We start from the raw sequence: 26338 nt of genomic DNA, 5'->3' as shown, positions 1-26338 counted from the left end.
CTCCTTTCTGGACACCCACCCTCAGCGGCCCAGAGCCCCCATTTTCCACAATGAGACCTCCCAGTTATGCCTAAGGGGGGCAGGAACCTGGGAGGGCCAGCCCACCTGCGGCACTGTCTGCAGGCACCACCTGTGTCTTCTCTTCCCGCCTGTCTGTCTTTGGGTAAAAAGCCCTCTCCCCACAGGTCCCCAGAACACTGCCCCGAGGCCTTTCGTTTAGCCTTTTATTTGACACAAGGGAGAAAGGCATCAGGCACCAGGTCAGCCCTCTGAGTGGGCAGAGCCTTCCTCCCACCCCTCAGCTCCATATTAGCACCAAACGCAAAGGTTTCCAAAGCCCATCCACGCCGGTTTCCTCAAGCACAGCCTTTTCCTTTTCTTTGGCTCCTTTGAGAAAGGGGCTTCTGTGGGGATGGAAGCTTCACAAAGCTCCGCCCTGGCCCTGGCCCTGGCCGCCAGCTTCTGAGGAGGTGAGCTAGGAAGCTGGAGGGGCCAGTGGGCGGATGCTGGATGGACAGATGCGCCCGGAGCCCCTTCCCTAGGAACCAGGTGTGTGTGTGTGCGTCTCCCCAGCTCTGATTCATGCTGGTGGGGAGCTGCCTTGACACAGGAATGGCGCGGTGAGGGAAAGTACAAATAAAGGGCGAGTTTGGGGAAAAAAACCAGGAACTCAGTCTTGGAGAGTCTGGTGAGGTATGGATGTGCTAGCCAACCCCAACTCCAGTCTCCAAACTACCTAAAGAAGGGCTTTAGGGCTGGGAGGGAACGTGACGTAGAGGTCTGTGCTGTGGCTCTACCCTTGGGTTGGTGGGAGGCCAGCGTAGTCTCCGCTGACACTTTTTCAATGGCTCCCAGAGTTATCCTAGCAGAAGGAGGGGGCGGTGGGCAGGCCAGTCCTACTGCCACTGTTCCCCAACAGGGGCCTCAGTCCGCGGCTGGGCCCAGGCTCCCTGCCCTCACAGCTCCTCGTGGACCCGCTCCTGGTCCTCATCCGACTTCAGCTTGAGCTCCTCCGCGGTGATCTTGCCATCGTGGTTGCGGTCCTGGTTCTGGAACATGTCCCCTATGGTTTTCTCGGGGTCCTGCCCAGGCAAGAGGCGCCCCTTGCCTTCATTCACCTGAGCCTTGATGAAGGAGGAGAACTGCGGGAGGAGAGAGTGGGGGGGGCAGGGAGTGAGTGTCACGGGGGGGGGGGGGGGTGGGCGCTGGCTCAGCCCAGTGCCTGTGACTCATTGGGGCTTCTCCAGCTCAGTAAGGCGGGGAGGGGAGGAGCCATAGCTGGTGCACAGGAAGGCGCCAGGGGCAGCCAAATGGGAGGTGGGCAGGGGGGGGGAGAAAAGGCAGGGCAAGGAAGTACGGGCACTGGCTCAGCTGGGCAGCGGGGTCTGGGCAGGGGGGTATATGCTGAGCCCTCACTAGGCACCACCTGTGCGCTCACTTCCTGGCAGGGGTGTGCCAGCTCCCAACCCACCTCCTCCGAGGGGACCTCTCCATCTTTGTTGAGGTCCATTTCTTCAAAGAGGCTGGCGGGAGGATCCTTGTGCCACACGAACAGGTAGCCTGTGGGCAGCCCGTCCTCCCGGGACACCAGCTCCACCTCAAATAGCAGCACAGCACTGCCAGGGACCCCTCGGGCTGGAGGGAGGGAGAAGGGCAGCGAGGTCGCAATCCAGCCAGCAGGTGGGCCTGGCTCTGCAGCCCTCCTAATGTGCTCCCAAGCCTACAAGCCTCAGTTTCCCCTCTGGGGTCTGGAGAACAGGGCATGGGATGTTTGCAGAACCATCCTGAGGGCCTCCCCGACCCCTTCCACCAGCCATCAAGGGCCAGGCAGGCCCCAGGTCTCTGCCGCTCACCTCCGCTCTCCCCGTGTGCCAAGTGCGGGGGCACAACCAGCTGCCGCCTCTCTCCCACGCACATGCCCTGCAGGCCCCTGTCCAAGCCTTCGATCACCTTGTTGGCCCCCAGGGTGGCTTCCTGGGAGGCCCCGTAGTCATGGCTGGGGGACAGCAAATACCCAGGTCGGCACCAAGTCCTTGTACCGGGCCAGTGGGCGCCCTTATCTCCCCGAGGTAGACCCAGGACAAGCCCTCAATTCCAGAGCCACCGCTACTGGCACCCCCCAGAGCAGAGTGCAAGCAGCCCCAGGGTGCAGACGCCATCTTGCCACTGCCCCTAGGGTGTCTTCCTCCGTTTCTCCCACTCCCCAGTTGGGTGGGGGGGTGCTGTTAGAGGACTGCCTATGCCTGCGCCCACCCACCTGCCCAGCCCTGGCCCTGCCCTGGACCCACGAGGAGAAGAGCCTGGTGCCATCTAGCAGGGAGCAGTTGTAGTGATAGCGAACAAAGTCCCCAAGCTTCGTGGTCTCGTTGCAGGTCTCAGTGGGCCGGGACAGGGTCTTGATTTCCACTGGGTCCGTAGGGTTGTGGAAGTCGATGACGTGCACGTGGAAGATGAGGACGGCAGAGCCAGGGATCTTGTCTCCTGAGGCCAGGTTGGGGGGGGGGGATCAGCTGGGGGGCCAGGAGGGGCTGCCTGTCTGTCTCCATGGGGACAGGACAGGATGTCTGTCCCCAGTAGACTGCTGTTGGGGTGAGGGTGCAGGGAGCGGAGGGAAAGCAAGCTCCCCACATCTTACCCGCCCAATCTACAAGATTAGTCCTATTTTACAGGTGGGGTCACTGAGGCTCCCACGACCGCTGGGTCTCAAATCCAGGCTTCTTTGTTTCCTCTGACTCCAAACTCTGGAGTTGGCCACCATTCTCCACTATGGGAGGGGCAGTGGGGGCTGCCCAGGAGGAGGCAATCAGATGGGGGCTAGACATAACCAAATGTATATTTGTGAATGGGGGGCAGAGCACAGGCTGCGGCTCCACAGCTGGGACCGGAGCTGGCCACAGAGGGCAGTTCAGGGCTGGGTGGCATCTCGGCTTGGGAACAATCCTACCGGTCCCGTTCTCCCCATAGGCGAGGTGGGGGGGGATGGTGATCCTCCTGCGCTCCCCTACGCATGCGCCCTGAAGCCCCTGGTCCATCCCGGGGATGATGTAGCCCTTCCCGATGTAGGTATTGTAGGTGTGATTTCGGGAGTAGCTGTAATAGAAGGCGGGGAAGGCCAGGGAGGGAGTCAGAGGGACCCCTCCCCTCCCAGGCATCTGGAATGACCCCCTCACCAGTGCCCCTCTCCCTGCTGGGGACTCTCCTGACCTAGAATCAAAGAGGGTGCCGTCCATCAAGGAGCCGTTGTAGTGATAGCGCATGAAGTCCCCGGCGGCGGCTCTCCGGACACAGCCCGGAGGCAGCTCCAGCGTCTCCAGTTGGACTGTGTCCTTCGGGTTGTGGACGTCGATCAGCAGGACATGAAAGACCAGGGAGGCCTGCGGGGGGATCACAGTCCCTGGGGAGGGGATGGGGCTTGAACCATACAGGTGGGGAGCAAACGGGCTCAGGAAGGCCCACGTGGGCACCATGCAGAAAGACCTCCCCTTCCATCCACGGCCCCTTTCCTTGCTCCTGTGAGACCGGAGCTGGGTTTTCCCCAGGGCCCCCATCAGCCCATACTGCGCCTTTGTGTGAATCAGAATAAAGCAGCCCTTCTTGGCGAGACAATCGCCGAGGAATCGATTTCATCCTTGCTTGCCTGCTTGCCCGGATCTCCTTGCACTGTCTACGATCTGATCAACTGCACACGGAGCTCTGGTTTTTCCCTCTTCTAAAGAATTCTCCCAAGTCCCTGCCCACCCTTACCATAGCCCTTCTCGCCATAGGCCAGGAAGGGAGGAATGATGATCTTCCTTCTCTCCCCAGGACACGTGCCCAGCAGCCCCTGGTCCATGCCCTTGATCAGCCAGCCAGAGCCCACGTAGGTGTCATAAGTGCCGCCCCTGCTGTAACTGCAGAGAAGTAGGGAGACGCAGTGCTGTTGGAGATGGAGATGCCCCTCCCTCTTCCACGGTCCCCAGTGCCCCAGGGCTCCGCCAGGCCCCTACCTGGTGTCGAAGGTGGTACCGTCCAACAGAGTCCCGTTGTAGTGGTAGCGGACAAAGTCGCTGTCCTGCACCATGCGGGGGCAGTAGGGCGGGCGCTGCAGGATGCTGACCTGCACCGTGTCAGCCTTGTTCCACACATCCAGCAGGACCACATCAAAATAGAGGGTGGCATCGGGGGGAATGAGCCCCGCTGTGGAGTGGAGCAGCAGGAGCTCATGTCTGCTGCAGCCCCAGGGTGGGGCTGAGGTCTGAGAGTCTCACTGTGTCCCGCCAAGATCCCCTCCTTCTTAGCCGAGCGATGGTTCCGCCCGGGACCCCAGTATTTCCCCTCCTGGCATCCCAGAGGCAGGTCACAGGGCCTCCAGGAGTCAGACTGTGCAGTGTGACCCTGGCCCAGCTGCTCCTGGCTAAGTGAGCCTGGGGCCCCTGGTTCTGCCTCCCGGTGCCCCCCCACACCTGTGCCCCTTCTCACCCACGCCGATGCTGCCGTAGCCCAGGTGGGGGGGCACAATGAGGCGCCGCCGCTCGTTGACACACATGCCCATGAGGCCTCGATCCATGCCAGTGATGAGGCGTCCCACGCCCACCACGATGGCTACCATGGTTTTGCGGTCGTAGCTGGGGGTAAGGAGGAGACGGATGGGTCCCCGCGGCTTCAGGTGTGCACAGGTGAGGCTGCACGCGGCTACAGGGCTCTCTCCTACGGCACAATCTCCTTGCACATGGCGGGCGCACACACACACACGCCTGACCTCCTCCCCAGGTCTCCTGCCCAGGCTGACCACACCGCCACCTCAGGGAAGTCCCTGCAGAGCCCAGGGCCAGCACCCCCAGGTCCCTGCACCCCCAGGATGAAGGGGCGAGGTGTGGTCGGCTGAGTTCCAAGGCTCCATCTTTTCTCCAAGCTCCATTTTTGCCACTGCAGGAGGGGAGGGGAGGCCAGAGCTGCTGGAGATGGGGGTGATTCAAATTCTGAAAAGGCCTTTTTTAGGATTGCCATGGCCAGGCATGGCGGCGTATGTTTGTAATCCCAGCATTTGGGAGGCTGAGATAGGAGGATCGTGGTTCAAGGACAGCCTCAGCTACTTAGTGAGGCTCTTTCCAACTGAGACCCTGTTTCAAAATAAAGAATAAAATATAGGGCTGGGGGTGTAGCCGGGAGGTAGAATGCCCCCGGGTTCGAACCTCAGTACCAAATATGAATATATCTATATCTATTCTATATCTCTATATATAAATAAAATAAAGAATAAAAAATAGAGCTGAGGGTATAGCCTTGAGGTAGAATATCCCTGGGTTCCATCCCCAGTACTGAAAAAAAAATGAAAGAAAGAAAGAAAGAAAGAGAAAGGAAGAAAGAAAGAGGAAGGAAAGAAGGAAGGAAGGAAGGAAGGAAAAGGATTGCCATGGCCAGGTGTAGAGGCACACGCTTGTAATTCCAGTACTTGGGAGGCTGAGACAGGAGGTCACAAGTTCAAAGCCAGCCTTGGCAACTTAGTGAGACCCTGTTTCCAAATTTAAAAAAAATAAAAGAGGGCTGAGAGTGTGGCTCAGAGGTAGAATACACCAAGGTTCAATTTGCAGTACTACAAGAAGAACGTGGAGGAGGAGGAGGAGGAGGAGGAGGAGGAAGAGGAGCAGCAGCAGCAGCGAAGGCAGGAGCCTGGATCTAAGGTCTGGATTGGGAAGGATGACATAGGGGTAAGAAAGTTGTGAGGACTTGGAGTTAGGAAAAGGGATAAGAGCCTAAGAAGACGGCTCGCTCGCCTCCAGCAGCTGTCTGTAATCTCAGTACTTGGGAGACTGAGACAGGAGCATTGCAGGGTTGAGACAAGTGCACAGGAACTTAGTGGGACCCTGTCCCAAAATAAAATTAAAAAGGGCAGGAGGTCGCCGGGCATGGTGGCGCACACTTGTAATCCCAGCATTTGGGAGGCTGAGACAGGAGGATTGCAGGTTCGAAATCAGCCTCAGCTACTTAATGAGGACCTCTGCAACTCAGTGAGACCCTGTTTCAAAATAAAGAATAAACTAGCCGGGCGTGGTGGCGCACGCCTGTAATCCCAGCATTCAGGAGGCTGAGACCCGAGGATGGCGGACAGCCTCAGCTACCTAGTGAGGCTCTCTGCAACTCAGTGAGACCGGGTTTCAAAATAAAGAATAAAAAATAGGGCAGGGGGTGTAGCTCGGAGGTCGAATGCCCCTGGGTTCCATCCCCAGGCCCGCAAAAATAAATAAATAAATAAAAAGAATAAAAAAAAAATAGAGCAGGGGGTGTAACTCAGAGGTAGAATGCCCCTGAGTTCAATTCCCGGTACCACGCACACAGAAAAAAGAAAACAGGATCTAAGTTGCTGAGGCTGGCCTCCAACCTGCGGTACTCCTGTTCTAGCCTCTGCAGTACTCAAATTAGAAGTGTGCACCACCTTGCATGGCTTGGGGTTCCGATTGTTACCCAATATACTGCTTGCCTCCAAAGTCACGGCCACTCATACCCTGTGGGCTGCGTTGCATTTCAGGTAAGGGTCTAAGGGGGTGGGTGACTTTGTGGCATGGGCTTCATGTGTGATGGGACCTAAGGTTTATCCAGGCCACCCCCTTCCCAGTCAAAGTGGACTTGCCGGAGCTGACCAAAGTCCTGGGTCAGATCAGAAGCCCGTCCCTCGGGCCCTAAGGCTGGCAAGATGGGCAGCGGCGCTGGCCTGGGAGAGCTAAAATGGAGGAGGTGGGGTTCCAGGAGGCCCGGAGAGGGAGGCCTGAATAGCCTCCGAGGTGCCCAGGGTGGCACGTCTGACCAGTGACACGTGGACAGACAGGCCAGCGGCCCTACCCGCAGATCCACCCCACTGTCTTATTATAATGCCCACCCTGCTCTATCCCCACCCCGCAGCCACGGCTTCAGAAAAGGCTTATTTCCTTTCCTCAAAGCACAAAACACAGGAAAATGAAAGAAACCAGACCGGGAGCCAGGTGGGGGGAAGGCAGGGGGTCCGAGCTGCAGGCGCCCACCCCTCCCAACTGTGGGCCAGGGCACCCCTCATCATGTCTTTATCTAGGCAGTGGTAGGGAGATGGCTCTGTTCGCCTAGTAAGTACTTTGGGGGACTGGGGCGCTCCTGTTCTTTGTGAAGTTTAAGTCTGGAACTGGAGACAAGGAGCATCTTTGGGGAGTTGGATGTGACAGAGAACCCCCACACACCCGAGCTGTTTGGGGTTTGTGGGCCACCCAGTGAAGCCAGGGTTCCGGGAAGCGGATATCCGAGGGCACCCACCCCCGTTACCTTGAGTCAAACTTCTTGCCATCCTGGAAAGTGCCATTGTAGTGGTACCGCACGAAATCCCCCATCTGCACTTCCCGGGGACAGGCCCTGGGGATGTGGTACCTCTCGATGACCACATCTTCCAGCGGGCCCCCGGCCGGGCTGGCGCGGCCCAGCCCCCTCCCCAAGGCCTGCAGGAGCAGCAGCAGCGTCGTCTGCCACAGCGGCAGCGGGCGGCGGAGGGTGTGGCTGGGAGGCCCGGCGGCGAGCATGGTGCCCAGGCACTGTGAGCGGCGGGCAGCGAGGGCCAAGCGGGCAGCCGAGGAGCCGCGGCCACTGCCTCCTTCCCCCGGCTCCCGGCGCTGGCTCCCCCCCTTCCTGTCCTCGTCCCCACCCCCGCCCTGGCTGGTCCACGTGGAATGGGGGCTGGGTGGCTGGGCCGGCGGGGCGGGCGGGGTGCTGGTGCTGGTGCTGGTGGGCAAGGAGGAGGAGGGGGCGAGGCTGCGAGTTGAGGCCCAGGAATGCGCCACAAAGAACTCTGGGTCCCCTCCCCCGACCTCCACTCGCGGCTGAGACTCCCGGCCTGGCCCCGGGAGGGAGGTTCGGGAAAGATGAGAAGTCAGAAGAGTGGACTCCCAAAAAAAAAAAAAAAAGTTGAGCGTCCTTTTCCCCGAGCCCCCGGGTCCTAAAGCCGGGGCTGTGGCAATGCTAACTGTTGTCAACACCCCCAGATTCAGACCTCTCCAGGTGGATGGTTGGGGCCCCGGAGCCTGAGGGGTGTCTCAGCGCTCCCCCCACCCCAACTGTCCTGCAAGGGAGCTTCTCCACGGAAAAAAAGGGCAGCTTTGGCCCCCGAAAAGGCCAGCCTGTAAGGACTCCGTGGCGCGGGAGGCGTGCGGGGTGCACCAGGGGTGACGGCGGCGCCGGGTGGGGAGACCCGTTGCAGGGGGAGGGGCACCTCGCTCGGCTTCCAGGTCTTAAGGGGGGGCGCTGTCTGCGCGGGGAGGGAGGGGCTCCTCGGGCTACCCCTCCCACCCACCATCTGCCAACGGGAACACCCGAAGAGCCGGGGGCGGCGCCAGCGTCGCGGCCTCGGGACACTCTCCGACGCTCCGAGGAAGAGGGGGGCCGCGACCCAGGACCCCCCCCCCTCCCGCACGCACAGCCCCGCGCCGGGCTCCGCGGGGCGGGCGCTCAGGCCCGGCAGCAGGGGCGCGGCGGGCATGGCGCGGGCGGCGTGGGGGCTGCTGTGGCTGCTGCTGGGCAGCGCGGGGGCGCAGTACGAGAAGTACAGCTTCCGCGGCTTCCCGCCCGAGGACCTGATGCCGCTGGCCGCGGCCTACAGCCACGCGCTGGAGCTGTACGAGGGCGAGAGCTGGCGCGACAGCGCGCGCTACCTGGAGGCGGCGCTGCGGCTGCACCGGCTGCTGCGGGACAGCGAGGCCTTCTGCCACGCCGGCTGCAGCGGCGCCGCGCCCGCGCCCGGCCCCGACGGCGCGGCCGCCTGGGCGCGGGAGCTGCGGCTCTTCGGCCGGGTCCTGGAGCGCGCCGCCTGCCTGCGGCGCTGCAAGCGCACGCTGCCCGCCTTCCAGGTGCCCTACCCGCCGCGGCAGCTGCTGCGCGACTTCCAGAGCCGCCTGCCCTACCAGTACCTGCACTACGCGCTCTTCAAGGTGGGCGCCCTCCCCGCGCCCTGCGCCCGACGTGCGCGCCCCGGGCTGCGGGCTCGGCCCCCCTGACCCGCTGTCCCCCACCCCCCTCCCCGCCCCAGGCTAACCGGCTGGAGAAGGCGGTGGCCGCAGCCTACACCTTCCTCCAGAGAAACCCAAAGCACGAGCTGACGGCCAAGTATCTCAGCTACTACAGGGGGATGCTGGACGTGGCGGAGGAGTCCCTCACCGACCTTGAGGCCCAGCCCTACGAGGTGGGGTTGGAGGGCAGGGGGCAGGCTGGCCTCCGCACCCCCCGGTAGGGCGCGGAGAGGAGGGGAGGGGTTGGGGTCTCCCTGACGCCCCCTGCCATGCTTCCCACCAGGCCGTGTTCCTCCGGGCCGTGAAGCTCTACAACAGCGGGGATTTCCGCAGCAGCACCGAGGACATGGAGCGGGCCCTGGCTGAATACCTGGCCGTCTTTGCTCGGTGTTTGGCTGGCTGCGAGGGAGCCCACGAGCAGGTGGACTTCAAGGACTTTTACCCAGCCATAGCAGGTACCCTCCACCCAGACGGCTACGGGCATCCCTCGCTTCCACAGGACCCTACTTCCCAGCGTCCAAAAGCTCCTTAACACAAATACTCATTTCGTGCATCTTAACGGGGCAGCCGCTAATGTGCTCAGGATGTGAATTTGAATTAGACGGTCCCCCAGCCTTCGGGGCTGTCCAGCCTGCTGCACAGGTGCAGCAAGGCACTGACATCCCAGGAGGGCCTGGGTACGGGGGAATCACAGCCCTTCCAGGAAGAGGACAGTGCAGGTGCTGAGATGCTGGGCAATGTCCAGCAGGTGTGTTCAGAGAGGGCCAGAAATCACACCAGCGGGTGGAGCTGCCCATAGCTTCTCTGCCTGGGCTTCAGTCCAGCCCACCCGCTTTACCTGCCCTTCTTCTATAATTCCCCTTGATTTGGGGTCAGGATTGAGCTGGGGTGAGAAGTGCTTCCTGTCCTTTGTCGGAACTATATGCCAAGCACCTCACAATCTCTCATGTGACTGCAACAGCAGGGTTGTCCCATTCTGGACAGGGAAACAGCGGCTCAGAGCCGGGGTTCGGAGTCTTCCCCACCAGTGGGATGGAGCTGTTCAACGCACCCCAACTCCTCACTGCCGCCCCCCCCCAGATCTCTTTGCAGAGTCCCTGCAGTGCAAGGTGGACTGCGAGGCCAATTTGACTCCCAACGTGGGCGGCTACTTCGTGGACAAGTTCGTGGCCACCATGTACCACTACCTGCAATTTGCCTACTACAAGTGTGAGCCTCCCATGTGGGCTGGGCAGGAGAGGATAATAGGGGCCTCCCCAATCCGAGGGGGAAGGCTAGGGGTGGTGGTAACATGGGGCAAGAACCCTGGTGGTCTGAGGAAGTGGAGGCTTTGAATAGGAACACAGGACAGGCTTGGGAGAGAATACGAGGGCCTCTTGGGCATTGGACTGGCCCCCAGTGACCGCTAAGGGCGGCTGACCCTCGTCTCCCTTGATCCTCTCTCCAACATGTAGCTAGAGTTACTGGACTCATTTTTTCAGATAAGGAAACCAAGATTCATAGAGGGCAAAGGGTCATCTGTCCCATAATTAATAAAAAGGAGTACCAGAAGCTGGGCATGGTGGTGCATGCCTGTAACCTCAGTTCTTGGGAGGTTGAGACAGGAGAACCATAGGTTGGAGACCATCCTCAGCAACTTAGCAAGACCCTGTTTCAACAAAAAATACAAATAAAAAAGAAAGCTGGGCATGGTGGCACACACTTGTAATCCCAGTGCTTGGGAGACTGAGACAGGAGGATCACACAGGTTCAAAGCCAGCCTCGGCTACTGAGTGAGGCTCTCAGCAACTTAGTGAGACCCTGTTTCCAAATAAAACAGAAAATAGGTCTGGGAGTGGAGCCCGGAGGTAGAAAGCCCCTGGGCTTCACCCTAGAACTGCAATAAATAAATAAATAAATAAATAAATAAATAAATAAGGTTGGAACTGTAGCCTAGAGGTTGACTGCCCCTGAGTTCAATCTCTAGTACCAAAGGAAAAAAAAAAAAAAAAAAAAAAAAGTACCAGGACTTGTGGCTGTCCTGACTTGTGAGAGATCCTGCCATCCACTGAGGCTGAGTGGACACTTCCCCAGGGTTGCTCCAACGTGAAAGGCCAAGGCTCAGAGGCAGGGCTGGTGCAGAGGGGCTTAGCACCAAGGGCCAGGACACCCTTCCTGGGGCAGAGAGCAGAGAGGAGGAGGGCCTCTAGCCCCAGTCGGTGTGACTTGCACAGTTTGACCTCTCGGGGCCTTGATTTCCTATCTGTAAATTAGGGCCAACAACCCGTGAGGTATAAATGAGTCCCACTGGCTCGTGGGAAGCTGGTTTGCATTGTTATGGGGGGTGAGCAGCCCAGCAGACACTCTAGGGGGCAGCTGGGAAGCGGGGTGCTGGGCTGCACTGGGAGGTGGGCATGGGGTGGGCTGTCCCCGAAGGGCCGTGCAGAGCTTCTCCCCGGTTCTGCCCGCAGTGAACGACGTGCGCCAGGCCGCTCGCAGCGCCGCCAGCTACATGCTCTTCGACCCCGGGGACAGCGTCATGCAGCAGAACCTGGTGTATTACCGCTTCCACCGGGCTCGCTGGGGCCTGGAAGAGGAGGACTTCCAGCCTCGGGAGGTGGGCTGAATGATGGATAAAAAGCTTCCTGGCTTCCTTGGAAGGCAGGATGGAAAGGGGAAAGGATGAATGTGAGCTGTGGTTAGAGTCTGAGGTTCAAAGCCCACGCCCTCAGCTGTGTGGTCCTGTGATCGTCGCCGGGCCTCTCTGAATCTGCTGCCTCACCTGCACGTTGGGGCTGCTGTTCCCTCCCTTGCTAGCCAGTGTCCAGGATGAGGAAGGCACCTGACCATTCCTGCCAGCAACCCCCCCATCACCCGCATGCTAGCCTTTGCTCTTCCCCAGGGACAGAGCAGTTCAGGAAGGGACAGACTGAGTATCGGGGGCCCCCCCCAGACCTAGCTGATGAGGAAACTCCTCCCCTTGGAGTCTAGGGGCACAGGACTGGGGGGCAACCCCTGCTCTCTTTTGTCAGCAGCAGACTTTGCTAAAGATAAGGGTACTCTTTCTTCCTGAGCCCTCAGAATCCTTCCCAACACAGCACTCCAAATAGCTACAAAGCCTGGGCGTCCTGTCTCCCCATCGCCCGGCTCACCCTCCGTCCCTCCCTCTTCCCAGGAGGCGAGGCTGTACCACAACCAGACCGCGGAGCTGCGGGAGCTGCTGGAGTTTACACACATGTACCTGCAGTCAGATGACGAGGTGAGCGGCCCCTGCCCTTCCAGGCTGGGCTGTGATGGGGCCCCCTGGGGTCACCCTGAGTGACCGTTCAGCCCCAGCCACCACCGTGAAGCATGAAGCGGGTGAGGCTAGCCCATCCCTCTCCTGCACTCTCCCACCTCTCCTGCCCCGTGTGTCCATCTATGACCCCTTCTCCATGTGTCCCAGGCCTGCTTCCTCCAGGGCCAGCTCAGATGGCACCTCCTCCAGGCAGCCCTTGCTGTGTGCCCTGGCTCCCTTAAGGGCTTGCATTGCCAACTCTGACCCACCCTGCCGACCTTGCCACCTGACTTGGATCTAGAATTAGTTGCAGCCTGGTCCACTGCAGCCAGGCCTCTCCTCTAGCCAGGCTCCTGGAGGATTGTGTGCTAGGTCAGGGGTCCACACTGGTCCTGGGGATTGAACCCAGAGGTATTCTACATGCCAAGTCCTTTTTTTTTTTTTTGGTACTGGGAATGGAACCCAGCAGCATTCTACCTCCAAGCTACAACCCCAGGTGTATTTTATTTTACTTTATTTTTTGGTGGTACCGGGGTTGGAACCCAGGGGCTTTCTACCTCCGAGCTATACTCCCAGACCTATTTTATATTTTATTTGGAAACAGGGTCTCACTAAGTTGCTGAAAGCCTCACTAAGTAGCTGAGGCTGGCTTCGAACCTGTGCGATCCTCCTGTCTCAGCCTCCGAAGCGCGGGGATTACAAGCGTGCGCCACCACGCCCGGCCCAGCTATATTTATTATTTCTTATTTTGAAACAGGGTCTCACTGAGTTGCAAAGGGCCTCACTAAGTAGCTGAGGCTGGTTGCAAACTGCGATCCTCTTGTCTCAGCCTCTCAAATGCTGGGATTACAGGCGTGCGCCACCATGCCCGGCTTGCCCAGTCCTTATTTACTTATTAATTTGGTTCTGGGGAGGCATTTTATTGGCATTTTATTCTGGAGCTATACCCCAATCTTTTTTTTTTTTTTTGAAACAGGATCTCACTAGGTTTTTGAAAGTCTTGCTGAATTTCTGAGGCTGGCCTTGAACCTGCAATCTTCCTGTCTCAGTCTCCCAAGTACAGGGATTATAGGCATGTGCCACCCCTAGGGGTGTGTGTGTGTGTGTGTGTGTGTGTGTGTGTTTGCAGTACTGGGGAATGAACCCGGGGCATTCTACCTCCGAGCTAAACCCCAGCCCTATTTTTTATTCTTTATTTTGAAACAGGGTCTCACTAAGTAGTAGCTGAGGCTGTCCTCCAACCGCGATCCTCCCTAGTTTATCCTCCCAAATGCTGGTATTACAAGCATGTGCCACCACGCCCGGTTTCTCCATCCTTCTTCTGATAGGAAGAAAGAGGGTTTGGGGGGCTGAGAGATGGGGCTCCCAGGAGGTCCCTGTGGACAGGAAAGAACCCCATCTGGGTTTGGGCCCGCTGTGACCTGGTTTCTCCCCCAACTCTGGGTTGTTCTAGATGGAAGTGGAAGAGACGGAACCACCCCCGGAGCCCAAGGAACCCCAGTCCGATGCCGAGTTTGAGGGTGACGGGGACTACGAGGAGGGCTTCTATGCTGACTGGTGGCAGGAGCCAGATGCCAAGGGTGACGATGCCGAGGCCGGTCAGTGATGGGTCCTGGTGGGAGGGGTGGGGGGCTGGCTGGGGACAGGTGGGCCACCCCCACCCCTGGGCTACAGAGACGATGGAGTATGTGTGTGGGTGCTGGGGACCTCCCTTGGGGCTTCCGACCTGGAGCTGGGGCCAGCTGAGACCTGTCCCCGGGGATCCTCTGTCTTGCCTGCCCCTCCTACCACCAGGACAGCACCCCATACCTGCCGGGAGTGCAAGGGGCAAACCCCAAGGCTGTCTCTTTTTTTATTTTCAGAGCCAGAGCCTGAACTGGCGTGAAAAGCAGGTGACCCTGTACCTCTCAAGAGCTCAGGAAGCGTGGGCAGCAGCAAGAAATATTTATTACAGACTTAAAATGGACACAGCTGTCGGACCCATCCTGCCCCACCTGTGGGCGCTGCTCTCAGACCCCACCCTGCCCCTTCCACTGGATGGTGGCGATGCTGCAGGTTGGCGGTTGGGCCAACAGGGCTCCCTCGTCCTCTGTTCCAGTGCCCCCGCCCGACCAGTCTCCCAGAGAAGGTTGCCATTGGCCGGAGTCTGAGCCCGAGTTGCAGAGGGAGGGTGGGACCTAAAGAGCACTGGACCAAGAGTCTAGGAGTTTTGACACACTGGTGACTGGTGCTCAATACAATAAATGTTTTATTGTTGAATGAATTTCGGCACCTGAGTCCACCCGGGCTGAGTTGTGAGGGCACAGGTCCTCTCCTCCCTCTGCAACCAACCATCTCCTCTCATCCTATGCCGCAGGACAGCACACAGTGTGGCCCCAGGCTGGTCCTCCACCACAGGGGTGTGCGTTGGAGTGCCTAGCCCTACAAGAAGGGCGCAATCTGGGAATGGCCACCAGGGGGCGTGAGGACACAGTGTTCCCTGGAGCCTTGGGAAATGGTGATTTCAGATTTTTTTCTCTTTCTTTTTTTTTTTTTTTACAGTACTAGGTACTAGGGATTGAACCCAAAGGCGTTCTGCTACTGAGATATACCCTCAGCCCTTTTTATTTTCTATCTTGAGACAAGGTCTCATGAAGTTACTGAGGCTGGCCTTCCCCTTGCAAACCTCCTGCTTCAGCCTCCCGAATAGCTAGGATTATTGGGGTGTGCCATAGTGCTCTGCTGGTTCCGGGTTTCTTTCTTTCTTTCTTTCTAGATTAGGGGATGAAACTGAGGGGCATTCTACCTCTGAGCTATTTTTTATTTATTTTGAAACAAAATCTCACTGAGTTGCAGAGGGCCTCACTAAGTAGCTGAGGCTGTCCGTGAACCGTGATCCTCCTGTCTCAGCCTCCCGAATGCTGGGATTACAAGTGTGCACCACCACGCCCGGCTATTTTATTTTGTGTGTGTGTGGTACTGGTGATGAAACCCAGGGGCTTTCTACCTCTGGGAAATACCCCCAGACCTATTTTATATTTTATTTGGAAACAGGGTCTCACTAAGTTGCTGAGAGCCTCACTAAGTAGCTGAGGCTAGCTTTGAACCTGCCCAATTCTCCTTCTCTCAGCCTCACAAGCTTGGAGATTACAAGCGTGCACCACCAAGCCTGATGCCAGGTAACAGTTCTGACCAGCTCTCCAGCACCCCCCCCCCACTGTTGCTAGGCTCCAGGGGGCAGAGGGACAGGGGCCTCTTCCTACCAGAGGGTGGGGCTGACTTTGGGAAGCTGAGTTCTCACTGCCACACCTGCCCCCCAGGTGCCAGATGACCAGCTGCTTTGGCCCTGCCCACACTCCAAACCCTGCCCTAGACTTTGGTCCACATGAGGGTGGAAAGGCCCAAGGCTGTCGGCCTCTGGATCAAGGGCTGGGTCTTGGCCTAGGGCTTGATGACCTCTCTTTTCCCTGCCCTTCCTCCTCCCTGCCACAGGTGGGTCTGCAGAGGTGGCCTTTCCTGACGGCTCTCAGGTGTCAGGTGGCCCTACCCACCCCACCCTTTCCAAGCTGCTGTGCTGTCAGCGTCCAGGGAGGACCCGCCTCTACTCTGGGAAGGGCTGCCCTGCAGGGCTGGCACCAAAGATGGCAGGGAGCGGGCCCTGTGATGTGCTGGAGCATGTTTGCCCAGATGTGCACTGCTGTGAGCATGAGCTTTGGAATCTGGACGGCTGGGTGTGGGTCTGAAAGTGCCCGTGGGCCAGAGCCGGAAGGTGGGTGCGCTTGAGTGTGTGTGGAGGTGCAGGTCCGGCGCGAGTGTGTACCTGCATGTACAGGACCCAGGATGCCCGTGGCCGGCTCATGGGTGGCTGTGGGCCTGTGTCTGCAAAGGGGGCTGTAAGTGCATGTGTGCACGAGTGTGTTTTCAGAGGGATGCAGTCACTCATTTAGTGCACATTTATTGAGTACCTACTACGTGCTGCAGGTGCCGGGCGTACAATCACAGGCAAAGCAGGCCAAGCACCCTGTCCTGGCAGAGCTTGTGTTTTGGGAGAGGCAGGCGGTAAACAATAGATGTTATATAAGTTGATAGGTTAGATCCATGAGATGGGCCAGGTAAGCCTGATCCAGAGCCTGAAGGGTTGCACTGTGTGTAGATACTCGTGTCCCAGCATGCATCTGTGGCGTGTGTGTGTCTCCGAGCGTGTGGTGGCCGTGCAGTGAGTGCGTGTATGTGCGTGTTAGGGGTATCCCCGATAGCAGAAGGCTGGCACCTTCCTAGCCTCCCCTTCCAGGCTTTACTCTGCCCCCCTTTCTCAGGGAACCACAGGCTCCTCCTACCTCTCTCTGCTGCCAGCGTCTCCCCACTGCCCAGCCAGCCAGCTCCCCAAACCGGTGAGACCGAGTCCCAGCCAGTGTCGTGGGCCCTCCAGCCCATTCTCCCCACCTCACCCAGGCTAGACGCCTGGCCTCCTCCCCGCCTGTCTCCCTGCTCATCCTCCTTCCTCACCCCGCTCCCACACCCAGCCCTTCACCCCTGCAGCCCAAGAATCTGGGATATAATAGGTAGAGGTTAGGGATGGCCAAGGGGCACGGGGATGCTGACCACACATGGTGGGGTCAAGCTCAGAGAGATGCCAGAGGTGTGCCCAACCCAGAAAGACCCAGTCACAAGGAAAACATAGCTACTGCAATGTGCTGAGTACCTACTGTGTGCCAGACACGGGAACTTGTGTATGGCAGATACCATCTCCCTTCTGCTGCAGAAGAGGTTGAGGAAGGTGTCCAAGGTTCCTTGAGGTGTTTGGTGGCTGGGCTGGGTTTGGACAGGGTTAGACCTTTTCTCCTTAAATCAAGGCTGTTCAGAGAAGGGAGAGAATGCTCCGGTCTCTAGTGTTGATCTTGTCCCTTTAGGCTATCGGCTGGGGTTGGGGAAGGAAGGTGGGGATCATAGATAGGGTCACTGAGGGACACAGGAGTTTGAAAAGGGAGAGAGGGAGCTGGGTGCAGTGGTACACACTTGCAATCCCCGTACTTAGGAGGCTGAGACAGGAAGATCTCAGGTTCGAAGCCAGCCTCAGCAACTTAGCTAGGCCCTCAGCAACTTAGTGAGACCCTATTTCAAAATAAAAAATAAGAGGCAGGTGTTGTGGCACATGCTTGTAATCCCAGCATTCGGGAGGCTGAGACAAGAAGATCACGGTTCTCAGACAGCCTCAGCTACTTAGTGAGGCCCTTTGCAACTTGTTAAGACCGTTTCGCGGGCCGGGCGTGGTGGCGCACGCTTGTAATCCCCGCGCTTGGGAGGCAGAGACAGGAGGATCGCGCAGGTTCGAAGCCAGCCGCGCGCGCTGGCTTAGGAGACCCTGTTTCCAAATATAAAATGTAAAAAGAGGTCTGGGAGTGTAGCCCGGAGGTAGAAGGGCTTCCAGGAACCCCAGTACCACCAAAAAAAAAAAAAAAAAAAAGACCGTTTCGCCGGGGCGTGGTGGCGCATGCTTGTAATCCCCGCTCTTGGGAGGCTGAGACAAGAGGATCGGACGGGTTCGAAGCCAGCCTCACCTACTTAGTGAGGCTTTCAGCAACTTAGTTAAACCCTGTTTCCAAATAAAATATAAAAAGAGGTCTGGCAGTATAGCTCGGAGGTAGAAAGCCTCTGGGTTCCACCCCCAGTACCACCAAAAAAAAAAAAAAAAAAGAGAGAGAGAGAGAGAAAGACCATTTCAAAGCTGGGGGTGGTGGCACATGCTTGTAATCCCTGCACTTGGGAGGCTGAGACAGGAGGATCACACAGGTTCGAAGTCAGCCTCAGCTGGCTTAAGAGACCCTGTTTCCAAATAAAATATAAAATAGGTCTGGGAGTGTAGCCTGGAGGTAGAAGGCCCCTGGGTTCCACCCCCAGGACCACACACACACAAAAAAGACCGTTTCAAAACGTGGTGGCGCACGCTTGTAATCCCAGCATTTGGGAGGCTGAGACTGGAGGATCGCGGTTTGTGGACAGCCTCAGCTACTTAGTGAGGCCCTTCACAACTCAGTGTGAGACCCTGTTTCAAAATGAAGAATAAAAAAATTGGACAGGGGGTGTAGCTCGGAGGTCAAATGCCTCTGGATTCCATCCCCAGACCCACTAAATACATACATACATACATACATACATACATACATACATAAATAAATAAATAATAGAGCCGGGCATTGTGTCCCACCCTTGTAATCCCCATGCTTGGGAGACTGAGACAGGAGGATCACTCAGGTTCAAAGCCAGCCTCAGCTACTTAGTGAGGCTCTCAGCAATTTAATGACACCCTGTTTCCAAATAAAATATAAAATAGGTCTGGGAGTATAGCCTGGAGGTAGAAAACCCCTGGGTTCCACACCCAGTACTACCAAAAAAAAAAAAAAAAATAAAATAAAATAAAGAAATAATTAAAAATAGGGCTGGAGGTTTCGCTCTGAAGTAGAAAGCCCTGGGTTCCACCCCAGGTACCACCAAAAACAACAACAACAAAAAAGAATAAAAAATAGGGCTGGGGGTGTAGCTCAGAGGTAGAATGCGCCTGGGTTCCACCCCCAGTACCACAAAAAAATTATTTTGTGGTACTGGGGGTGGAACCCAGGGGCTTTTCTACCTCTGGGCTATACTCCCAGACCTATTTTATATTTTATTTGGAAACAGGGTCTCACTAAGTTGCCGAGAGCCTCAGTAGCTGAGGCTGCCTTCGAACATGTGTGATCCTCCTGTCTCAGCCTCCCAAGCACTGGGATTACAAACATGTGCCACCATGCCTGGCTTAATTAATTAATTTAATAAAAAAATAAGTGTTGGATGGGCGTGGTGGTGCATACTTATAATCCCAGTACTTGAAAGGCTGAGAAAGGAGGATCACAGCTTGTGGGCAACCTCAGCTACTTAGTGAGACCTTCTGCCACTTAATGAGACCCTGTTTCAAAATAAAAACACTAAAAAATAGGGCTGGGGGTGTAGCTCAGAGGTGGAATGCCCCTGGGTTTCATCCCAGTACTGGAAAAAAAAAAAATTGAGCTAGGGTGTAGTTACTAGGTAGAATGTCCCTGGGTTCAATCCCCAGCCCACCCCCCCCAAAAAAAAAAAAAAACAGAACAAAAAGAAGGCTTTTTCCAGTGAGGCCAGCAGCTCAGCCTGACTGGGGAGGTCCTGGCAGCCTCAGGGCCGCCCTCCACAGTTCCTCTGCTCTGGGGCCTTCCTTCAGGCATTCTTTTGCAACTTCTCTCCAAGGACAGATGGCCACAACTTAATGGGTAGAGAAACTGAGGCTGGGAGAATCAGGCTTGGACATCCAGGGCTGGGCTCCCTCTGAGCTGAGTTGGTGCAGCCCTGCCCAACCCCCTCAGGATCAAGTTCCAAGATAACCTGGGGGCTCAATGGGCATGTGCTGGGGACCTGAGCAGCCCACTGGTCCAGCCCCGGCCTGAATCCCAGGCCTGACCTACGGATAGACACATCACCCCATAATCACCACCTGCCGGGCCCGGCCGGCGCCGTCATATGGGGATAGCATCTCTTCTGTCCCTCACACAGCCCTTGGGGTGGGAGCTCCGTTCTTGCCCATGACTCAGGTGGGGAAACTGAGGTAAGGGAGGATGTGCTTGCTTGACTACCCTCCCCCCCAGACACACACTAGATCCCTTGACTCCCTGGAAGAATTCACTAAGGGAAGTCAGGAGCAAAGAAAAGGCCAACAGAAATGGACATTTCCCACTTGGGATTGCCTTTTTCTGCTGGGGACTGAACCCAAGGGCATTCTACCTCCAAGCTACATCCCCAGCCCAATTTCTTTCTTTCTTTCTTCCTCTCTCTCTCTCTCTCTCTCTCTCTCTCTCTTTCTTCTTTCTTTCCTTCTTTCTTTTTCTTCTTTGTTTCTTCTTTGTTTCTTCTTTCTTTCCCTCTTTCTTTCTTTCTTTCTTTCTTTTTCTTCTTTCTTCTTTCCTTGTTTCTTCTTTCTTTCCTTCTTTTCTTCTTTCTTCTTTTTGTGGTACTGGGGATAGAACCCAGGGGCATTCTACCTCCAAATTACATCCTCAGCGCTATTTTTTATTCTTTATTTTATTTTATTTTTTGTGGGTCTGGGGATGGAACCCAGAGGCATTTGACCTCCGATCTACACCCCCTGCCCTTTTTAAAATTATTATTCTTTATTTGAAACAGGGTCTCACTGAGTTGCAGAGGGCCTCACTAAGTAGCTGAGGCTGTCCGTGAACCGTGATCCTCCGGTCTCAGCCTCTCAAATGCTGGGATTACAAGCATGCGCCACCACTCCCGGCTTTATTCTTTATTTTGAAAATGGGTTTGGGCCTCACTAAGTAGCTGAGGCTGTCCACAAACCAGGATCCTCTGGTCTCAGCCTCCTAAATGCTGGGATCACAAGTGTGCACCACCACGCCTGACTTATTCCTTTTTTTGAAACAGGGTTTCACTAAGTTGCAGAGAGCCTCACTAAGTAGCTGAGGCTGGCTGCAAACCCAGATCCTTCTGTCTCAGCCTCCCAGTACTGGGATTACAAGCATGTGCCACCACTCCTGGCTGGGATTGCCTTTTTCATCTTCCTTTAAGAAGAAAAGTGCAAGCCGGGCATGGTGGCACATGTCTATAATCCCAGCATTTGGGAGGTTGAGACCGGTGGATCAAGGTTCACCCGGACAGACTCAATTACTTAGTGAGGTACTCTGTAACTTAGTGAGACCCTGTTTCAAAATAAAAAATAAAAAATAGGGCAGGGGGTGTAGCTCGGAGGTCAAATGTCCCTGGGTTCCATCCCTGAAAAAAAAAAAAGAAGTGCAGGTGTGGTGGCTCACACTTGTAATCCCAGCATTTGTTAGGCTGAGACCGGAGGATCATGGTTTGTAGACAGCCTCAGCTACTTAGTGAGACCTTTTGCAACTCAGTGAGACTCTGTTTAAAAAAATAAACAATAATGCCGGGCGTGGTGGCGCACGCTTGTAATCCCAGCGCTTGGGAGGCTGAGACAGGAGGATCGCACAGGTTCGAAGCCAGCCTCAGCTACTTAGTGAGGCACTCAGCAACTTATTGAGACCCTGTTTCCAAATAAAATATAAAATGGGTCTGGGAGTATAGCCTGGAGGTAGAAAGCCTCTGGGTTCCACCCCCAGTACCACCAATAAATAAATAAATAAATAAACAAACAAACAATAGCTGGTGTAGTGGTGCATGTTTGTAATCCCAGCATTTGGGAGGCGGAGATGGGAGGATCATGGTTTGCAGACAGCCTCAGCTACTTAGTAAGGCCCTTCACAACTCAGTGAGACTCTGTTCCAAAAATTAAAAAGACTAAAAAATAGGGCTGAGAGTGTATGTAGCTCGAAGGTAGAATGCCCCTGGGTTCCATCCTGAGTACTGAAAAAGAAGAAGAAAAGTGTGTCAGTACATTCCTGAGGTGAGGGTGGCTGAGCCTGGTTCCTCTCTCTACTTTTGTCCACTTGGCTAAATGCCTGTGGCCTTCCTGGAGGAGGTAGCTGGAGGGTGGGTTTGGTCATTGTCAGTGGGGAGTCTGCCCTTCCTTCCTGGCCCTGGTGGGTGTGAGGAGTAGGGGGTCGTTTAAGGGCCCTGCAGCCCCAGAGGACCTCCCATTAAATTTTTTTGTTATCTCCAGAGACAGGGGCAGGACTGAAGTCAGACAATGCTTATCATATGACTTTAACCTTTTGCACAGTTGCTTTGATAACCCCATTTTGTTTATCTACTTATTTTTAATGCATTGGTATCTTCAAAACTGGAAACGTCCCTGGTCTTGGGGCCCTTTCCTCCTACCTCCCACACACTAGGTCTAGCTGGCTTCTTTAGGGCCCCCTCATCTACAGCCAGCCTCCCCCACACTTAGCGCCCCTCCCCCCACTCCTTCCAGGTTCTCCGTTGGGGCCATAAATTACCCATGAGCTGTAAGTTGGCTGCTGCTCCAACTGGAGGCTGAAGCGCTGATGAAATATTCAAGGATCTCAACTCGCAAATTCCCTGGGGGCTGTGGGGTGGGTGGGGCTTCCGAGGCCTGCCCCAGTTCCCACTAAGGTGGTGTGGGGAGGCGGAGAGGGCTGGGTGGGCAAGGGTCCCTTTGCATAAAGGACTGCTCTGGCTATTGGTGGTGCCATTTGTGGTGGCTCGGAGGAAAAAGAGGCCCAGCTTCCTGATTTAGATGGGGGAGGTGGGTGGGCTGGTCCACTTGATTCCACCACCCCAGCTCCGCCGTCGTGGTACTGGAGATGGGACCCGGGGGCATTCTACCTCTGAGCGGTATTTGGAAACAGGGTCTCACTGAGTTGCCAAGGGCCTCGCTAAGTAGCTGAGGCTGGCTTCGAACCTGTGCAATTCTCCTGTCTCGGCCACCCAAATGCTGGGATTACAAGCGCGTGCCACCATGCCCGGCTTAAATCCCAAGCTTTTCCTGGCCTCAGTTAAGTCAGTGGAAGAACTGGTTCTCATCCCCCCCACCTCACTGGACCCCACCTTCTAGGAGGTGTAGGAAATCTAAACAGGAGTCGGGAGTCGAGTTGGGACGCTGGTGGGAAGGAGGTAAAGGTTCAAGGCACAGCCCTGCCAGGAGTTTGTTTCTGTGGCTTTAAGAGAAGTCCTTTCCCAGGGTCCAGCCTCAGTTTCCCCATATGTGCAAGGAAAAGAGGGCTCCGTTTGGATGCTCCACAGGTGAGAGGCTGCTGCGCCGGTGTGTGCGCACACGCATGCGTGCCTGGGAGGGGTCCGTGGGAAGGGGCCCTGTCCGGGCAGGCATCTCTCCCGGCTGGCAGAGGGAGGGGCAGGCCGGCCGGCTGGCAGGGCCGGTGCGTCAGCCTGTGCGTGGAGTCGCCCAGGCCAGGAGCTGGAAGCCGGGTGACTCAGGTGGCAAGGTCTGGCCTGCCCCTCCCTCTCCCTCAAAACTCCTGACGAGGTGGGGGGGGGGGCTCCGAAAGACCCCGCTCAGACCTCCCCATGCCAGGAGCCCGTCCTGCCTCCGGAAGTCCTGCATTTGCACCCTGGAGGGTTCGGGGTGAGCAAGGGGGGGCGCCCTGGGACAGCCGTTCTCTGGAGAGGCCCCTCCCTCCCGTCCCTGGTATCTGGCCGCGGCTGGTACTATTTGTGGCCGGTCCTATCTCAGTTTTCTCGTCTCCCTGTCTTCCTTTTGGCATCCCATCCCCGCCCACATGCCTTGCCTGAGAAGTGTCGCTGCTGGAGCTACCTCTATAATTAAGAGCCCTGGGTGGCTGGGTGCACGCCCACAGGACTGGCTCAGGGCAGCCTGGGACTTCATGGCTCCTCCCCTGGACAAAGGGCAACAGAGAAAGCAGACGCCACCACCCTGCCCCTCCAGGGCCCACACCCTCCTGGGTTCCAGCCCTGGCCCCGTGGGCGCCTCCCTGGAGCCAGCGTCATCTCTCCAGCCCACTCCAGGGGTCGTCCTGACCAGCCCCATCCCCAGTGCCAATCCGGAGGGACCAGGAGTGCACACAGAAGCCCACCTATCATCCATCTACATGAATGCAAAGCTCGCTACCAAACCGTTAAACAAGCTCTCCTGAGACAGGGAGACCAGCACAGGGACTGGGGGGTCAGGGGGCAATTTAAGATTCTTGGAGCCAGGTGTGGTGACACAAGCCTGTAATTCCAGTACTTGGGAGGCTGAGACAGAAGAATCGCAGGTGGCAGGACAGCCTTACGAATGCCGGGCGTGGTGGCGCACGCTTGTAATCCCCGCGCTTGGGAGGCAGAGGCAGGAGGATTGCGCAGGTTGGAAGCCTGCCGCGCCTGGCTTAGGAGACCTTGTTTCTAAATAAAAATGTAAAACTAGGTCTGGGAGTGTAGCCCGGAGGTAGAAGGGCTTCCAGGAACCCCAGTACCACCAAAAAATAAAAAAATAAATAAACTAAAAAGAAATGCGGTGACTCACCAACCAACCACAGCTCCTTTCAAAACCAAAAAATAAACGAAGTGTAGCTTGGAGGTAGAACATTTTGGGTTCGGTATCCAATACCGAAAGAAAAAGAAAGAAAGAAAGAAAGAAAGAAAGAAAGAAAGAAAGAAAGAAAGAAAGAGAGAAAGAAAGAAAGAAAGAAAGAAAGAAAGAAAGAAAGAAAGATGGATATGGTGGCGCACGCTTGTAATCCCAGTACTCAGGAGGCTGAGACAGGAGGATCACGGGTTTGAAGCAAGCCTCAGCAATTTAGTGAGGCTATCAGCAATCTTAGTGAGACCTTGTTTCTAAATAAAAAATAAAATAGGGCTAGGGGTGTATCTCAGAGGAAGAATGGCCCTGGGTTCAATCCCCAGTACTACAAAAACAAACAAATTAAAAATTAAAAAAAAGCCGGGTGTGGTAGCCTATGCTTGTAATCCCAGCATTTGGGAGGCTGAGACAGGAGGATCGTGGTTCCAGGACAGCCTCAGCTATTACTTAGTGTGGACCTTGCAACGCAGTGAGACCCTGTTTCCAAATAAAGAATAAAAAATAGGGATGGGGTATAGCTTGGAGGTAAAATGCCCCGGGTTCCATCCCCAATACCAAAAAAAAAAAAAAAAAAAAAAATGAATACAAATAATCAAATAAAAATTAGAGTCTTTGTCAGAACCTGGCATCCTCAGGGGAGAACTGCTCCCTGGCTCCCATCGGCAACTCCGGCTCTGCCTGCACCACACCACCCCTGCCGCAATCGCCCGTCTGTGTCTCCTTCCACGTAAGCGTGCTGGGACTGCCTGTGCGCCAGGTGCTTCTGAGAGAAGGATAGGCTGAGAAACCCGCAGGCCGAGGAGCACGTGGGTGCTGGGGAAGAAATTTGGGTATTTCTAGTACCTGTACCCAGAATGTGATCTAGAGGGGCCAAGAATTCTGTGTGGCCTTTCCCCCTTGGCCCTGTGTGGAGGTCACAATCCTGGGAGGGCCAGGGTGAGGTCTGGCCCAGGTCAGAAGCCTTGGACTCCAGGTCTCAGGATGGTTCTGGGCCTGGGACAAGAGAAGACTGTGCCCAAGAGGCCTCTGATATTTGTTGATTTGGGTCCGTCTGCCCTCCTCCTCCCCACGCTCAAGAACTTTCAGCTGTTGTTCTGATGCTGCTGCAAACCCAAGTAGCCCTGTGTGTGATTAAAGGCACTCTTGTTATTCTGCAGTTTGGCCAGCCAGCCAGTTTGGCCCTGTCCATCTTTCTGTTTGTTGGTTGGTGCTGGGGCTTGAACCCACGGGCATTCCACCTCCTACCTACACCACCAGCCCTATTGATTTTTTTTTTTTTTTTAACAGTACTGGGGATGGAACCCAGGGGCATTCTACCTCCAAGCTACACCCTCAGCCTGATTTTTTCTCCTTTTTTATTTTTTATGGTACTGGGGGCAGAACCAGGGGCATTTTACCTCCTACACCCCCAGCCATGGTTTTTTTTTTTTTTTTTTTTTTTGTGTGTGTGTGTGTGTGTGTGTGAGTCTAGGGATGGAACCCAGGGGATTCAACCTCTGAGCCATACCCCCTGCCCTATTTTTTATTCTTTATTTTTGAAACTGGGTCTCACTGAGTTGCAGAGGGCCTCACTAAGTAGCTGAGGCTGTCCGTGAACCTAGATCCTCCGGTCTCAGCCTTCCAAATGTTAGGATTACAAGTGTGTGCCACCACGCCTGGCTGGATTCCAGCCCTGTTTTTTATTCTTTATTTAGAAACAGGGTCTCACTGAGTTGCAAAGGGCCTAAGTAGTAGCTGAGGCTGTCTGTGAACCATGATCCTCCTGTTTCAGCCTCCCAAATGCTGGGATTACAAGCATGCGCTACCACGCCCGGTTATTCTTTATTTTAAAACAGGGTCTCAGGAGCCGGGTGTGGTGGCGCACACTTGTAATCTCAGCGCTTAGGAGGATTGCACAGGTTCAAAGCCAGCCTCAGCTACTTAGTGAGACTCTTAGCAACTTAGTGAGACCCTGTTTCCAAATAAAGTATAAAATAGGTCTGTGAGTGTAGCCCGGAGGTAGAAAAGCCCCTGGATTCCATCCCCAGTACCACCAAAATAAAAAATAAAAAGAAAAGAAAAGAAAACAGGGTCTCATTAAGTTGCAAGGGGCCTCACTAAGTAGCTGAGGCTGTCCGAGTGCCA

General features: G+C 55.9%; 2 protein-coding genes across 2 annotated transcripts; one reads left to right on the top strand and one right to left on the bottom strand.

The window, feature by feature from the left end:
* Positions 1-956: 956 nt before the first annotated feature.
* Positions 957-7517, bottom strand: FKBP10 (FKBP prolyl isomerase 10; the record flags this gene model as incomplete). The annotated part of the gene is made up of 10 exons (XM_080712404.1): positions 957-1142; positions 1472-1635; positions 1854-1996; positions 2289-2481; positions 2945-3090; positions 3205-3394; positions 3745-3890; positions 3987-4176; positions 4459-4604; positions 7267-7517. 10 exons carry the CDS (start codon positions 7515-7517, stop codon positions 957-959), a joined length of 1755 nt encoding a protein of 584 aa, XP_080568530.1.
* Positions 7518-8468: 951 nt separating this feature from the next.
* P3H4 (prolyl 3-hydroxylase family member 4 (inactive)) lies at positions 8469-14137 on the top strand (the record flags this gene model as incomplete). Its single annotated transcript, XM_080712231.1, has 8 exons — positions 8469-8918; positions 9017-9169; positions 9280-9451; positions 10077-10205; positions 11447-11592; positions 12151-12234; positions 13706-13850; positions 14115-14137. The coding sequence occupies 8 exons, from the start codon at positions 8469-8471 to the stop codon at positions 14135-14137; spliced, it is 1302 nt and encodes a 433-aa protein (XP_080568357.1).
* Between the last annotated feature and the right edge of the window lie 12201 nt (positions 14138-26338).

This window comes from Muscardinus avellanarius, assembly GCF_963383645.1.
Source record: "Muscardinus avellanarius genome assembly, chromosome: 16".
In the NCBI taxonomy this organism is placed as follows: domain Eukaryota; kingdom Metazoa; phylum Chordata; class Mammalia; order Rodentia; family Gliridae; genus Muscardinus; species Muscardinus avellanarius.
This window is presented reverse-complemented; position numbering and strand designations above follow the sequence as displayed.